The 3,755-nt window shown below is 54.9% G+C and overlaps 1 protein-coding gene across 1 annotated transcript in view; it reads right to left on the bottom strand.

The window, feature by feature from the left end:
* Nucleotides 1-2,008: 2,008 nt before the first annotated feature.
* Nucleotides 2,009-3,755, bottom strand: part of LOC119332370 (3-ketoacyl-CoA thiolase 2, peroxisomal-like) — a 4,025-nt gene continuing 2,278 nt past the window's right edge. Inside the window, exons 8-14 of the mRNA XM_037605560.1 lie at nt 3,625-3,702; nt 3,378-3,510; nt 3,199-3,295; nt 2,839-2,962; nt 2,655-2,763; nt 2,402-2,485; nt 2,009-2,321 (exon numbers count right to left, since the gene is read on the bottom strand). Coding sequence (XP_037461457.1) covers nt 2,212-2,321; nt 2,402-2,485; nt 2,655-2,763; nt 2,839-2,962; nt 3,199-3,295; nt 3,378-3,510; nt 3,625-3,702 — 735 coding nt within the window. The 3' untranslated portion in view covers nt 2,009-2,211. The remainder of the gene's footprint in view (nt 2,322-2,401; nt 2,486-2,654; nt 2,764-2,838; nt 2,963-3,198; nt 3,296-3,377; nt 3,511-3,624; nt 3,703-3,755) is intronic.

The following is a 3,755-nucleotide window of genomic DNA, read 5'->3' as shown; positions in this document are numbered from 1 at the left end:
CATGAGCCTGGCCGCGCGCCGTTGCTTTGGAGGCACCCCGCCCAGCTTGACCCAGACCTCGGGCATCACCAGCCCCTTTGGCGCGTCCAGGACAGCATCGCGAATGTCAGCCATGAGGTTGTTGAGGGAGAGGAAGATTCTGCCGCTGCGCGTGGCCATCCGGAGCATGGCCGGGTCTGGGAACACCACCGAAAACACGCCGCCGTCGAGGGGGAAGATCTGCCAGTCCCAGGAGCCCTAAAACAGGTGCGGCAGCTGAACCTCCAAGATCTCCTTCGTGAGCACGCCCGGCGCCGCTGACAGCACAGCCGCATTGTCCCCCAGCAAGATCTACGGCTCGTCCCGCTCATCTTTGTGGAATTGTAGGCAGAAAAATCCCTCGCCGGCAATGGCATGCCCCATTGTTTGGAGGAGCAGGGGCTTGTCGCGGGTCCGCGAGGTGTGGCCTTCCTAGGTGTAGACGACGCATAGAGGCTTGAAGGTGCACAAATTCTGGTAATGGCCTGAGCGGCCACACTTGAAGCACTCTGGCCCCTCCGCTTCTTCAATGTGGATCGGCTCCGCCTCGATGCCCTTGGAGGAGGACGACAGCTCAGATCCAGGCGGGAGGGGCGGCCTGAAGGCCGCCGCCCCCGCAAGCTTGGACTTGTGCTTCTTGGCGAAGGGGTCGCCGACACGGTCGCCTCCCTGAGATGCCTGCAGCCCCTTGCGCTTGAGCTCGAGGCCGCGCTTCTTGTACTCCTCCTTCTTCTTTTTCCGCTCCTGTTCCTTGATCCACCACGCGGGGGGCGGCCCCATCCGCCATCGTTCTCCGCGCGCCCCGCCTCCTGAGACGAGGAGCCCAGACGCCGCGCGCGTTCGCGGTCCCGCGGCGGCTCCATGGGCGGCTTCACCACCCTGCGCTCCTGCTTGGATCCCATCGCCACCACCGCAGCGAAGGAGCACACTAGAGGAGAAGGAGGGGGAATGGGGGAGAGGAAATGGGCGGGGTGACCAAAGCGGCGCACCTCCGATTTGGAGGCAGGAAACCCTAAAGATGGGTCTAGGGTTCCCTGAGGCATCCAGAGCCACTTATATGGCGCAGGTGTCGGGCCCGATATGGGCTGGGCCTCGGCCAGCGGAGCGAGCTGGGCCTCAGAGCCAGGCAGATCCAACTGCCCCTCCGCCCGCGCCCGCAACTGGGCCGCACCACCCGCAGGCCCCCGAGATGGGCCGCAGCCCGACCCAGCAGCCGTGCTCGGTGGCGAGGCAAGAGACGCGGCGCCAACCCTAGGGCAAGGAACCCGCGAGTCCTCCTGCGCCAACGCCGGCCAGAGCGAATCCAGGCCAGGGAGCTGGAGCAGACCAGCATGCTGGGGCTCGGACCGCCCTCGGCCCTTCCTTGCCGGCTCCGCACGAGCCACCCTGCGGGCAGCCACCGCCAGCCGCCTGGGGCCACGGCCCCCCGGCGCGAACGCACCCCGGCGGTTGGCCTTGAAGGAGCCCCCAAGCTCCTCCGTGCGCACGACGAAGTCGCCGACGGAGCACGCCGTCCGGCCTCATTCCACAGCGCCCGCCTCACCGCACGACACCGCCTCCTCATCGTCGTCGAAATCCTCCTCTGCTAAAGCCCAGAAATGGCTCCCCTCATCGTCGTCGGAATCCTCCTCTGCTAAAGCCCAGAAATGGCTCCCCGACCAACCCCGCGCGCCTGCGGATGGGCAGCCCTGCTGCCTGCTCGCCGCCGCGCCGAGCGCCTGCCGCTCACCCTCCCCGACTCGAGAACGCACCGCGAGGGCGCCGGAGACAGGGGAAAGCACGGAATCACCGCCCGTGTCGGCGCGGTCGCCCACAGCGCCTGTCCGTACAGGAGCAGTTGGGAGAGCCATCCTGTGTTGCACATATTTGCGCACGGTTTACTAGATGTCAATCCTCCGAAATTCCTATAGTTTTCATTTTCTGTTCTAAACAAGAACTAACATACCACATATACAAATAAAATGCAAATATGATTTGTAGCGTCAAGACGAGAGTTTATCCGAATTTATTTATCAAAGCACTATTTTAGGAACAGAGACACAAAACGGTGAAACAAATAAGCTCAGACGCTGATAAGATTTTTCATGACCCAAGAAGAATTACAAATGCAGGATCAACTTATTCCCCAGCCCCGACACGCTTTGATAATTTTGAGAACAATGGTGGCAGCTACACAATTTGCATGAGAAATAGTTACACGGTGTCTTTGGAGAGCCAGTTAAGCGAGGGCACCCCTCGGGCATTCGTCAGCTCATCCACCGCATCTCCACGCTCGAAAACGGCGGCCGCACCCATCCCGGAACCTGTTCATCAATAACTTCTGTCATTTGCAGTTCTACTATCGAATCAACGACCGTTCTTTCCATGCAACTAAATCATGTACCTATGCACATGGAAATCACTCCAAACCGGCAGTCCTTGCCTCGGCGCTTCATCTCGTTGAGAAGAGTGCTGACACATCGCGCACCTGCCAAGATGAAAAAAATGGAAATGTTATCGCCACTCAGTATATATACCACATGCAAGTGGCTGCAGCACACGAGACTGTCTGTTTGGGGTAAAGCAGTGTCAACCAGTCCAAGAATCAAGCAAGTGATGAGCGCCAGGTGCACACAGCATTGATTAAAAACAGATACCTGTGGCACCCAATGGATGTCCAAGAGCAATTGCACCCCCATTAACATTGACTTTTGCGGGATCGAGATCCAACTTTTTTGAGCAGTACACATACTGAGATGCAAAAGCCTATGTACAGGAGCAAATGAGTATCATCGGTGGATATAGTAGTATATCGAATGGAAGAACTAGATGGAAGTATACCTCATTAATCTCAAAAAGGTCAACATCGTTAATTTGAAGGCCCGCGGCCTTCACTGCTGCTGGGATAGCAACAGCAGGACCAACGCCCATCACAGCTGGATCAACTCCAACTGCAGCAAAGCTCCTACATTTGCAAATTCGGCTCTCATGTTGAGTGAAAACAGAATACTGTGATGATTATAAGTATCATAATTCTCTCTGTTTTGATGCCCAAAAAGTGTCGAGCCACAATGTTGGTAGTAAAAGCGTAAACCGAAGTGTTAATATGTTGCCAATAACCGCAGGAAATTTTTCTACAGAATATGAGCATGATTCTACCTATGTACTATGTTGCAAAACATATAGAGAAAGTACTGATACCTGTAGATTCCAAGAATTGGAAGACCCTTCTGTGTAGCAACATCTCGCCTCATTAGTAGGACAGCTCCAGCTCCATCACTTACTTGGCTAGCATTTCCTACGATTAAAAGGACATCAATCTTTTAAGAGTGATACCGCTAAAAGAAATCTGCATTCAGTTAGATTTTCCTATTGGTTACCAGCAGTAGTGGTCCCGTCCTTAGAAAATGCTGGTTTAAGTTTTGACAGGACTGCCAGTGTGGTATTCGATCGGATTCCATCATCTGCTGAGACCACAATCTCCTTTTCTTCACCAGTTTTTGGATCCACGATCTTTGCAAGATAACATAAGTGTCAGGGCAGGTCAAACAATTCTAACTTTTGAGTACAAATTCCTCAAAAGTAGACACAGTTATTTGGGAAGAGAACACCAAGGCACTACGTTACCTTTGTATGAACTGGAACTATTTCTTCTTTAAATTTACCAGCAGCAACTGCCGCCGCTGCCTTCCTGTGAGACTCAACCTGGGCAATTAAAAGAATGAGAGCTGTGAGACTATTGGGAGGCAGACCGGCAG

This window comes from Triticum dicoccoides, chromosome 1B, assembly GCF_002162155.2.
Source record: "Triticum dicoccoides isolate Atlit2015 ecotype Zavitan chromosome 1B, WEW_v2.0, whole genome shotgun sequence".
Taxonomy (NCBI): domain Eukaryota; kingdom Viridiplantae; phylum Streptophyta; class Magnoliopsida; order Poales; family Poaceae; genus Triticum; species Triticum dicoccoides.
This window is presented reverse-complemented; position numbering and strand designations above follow the sequence as displayed.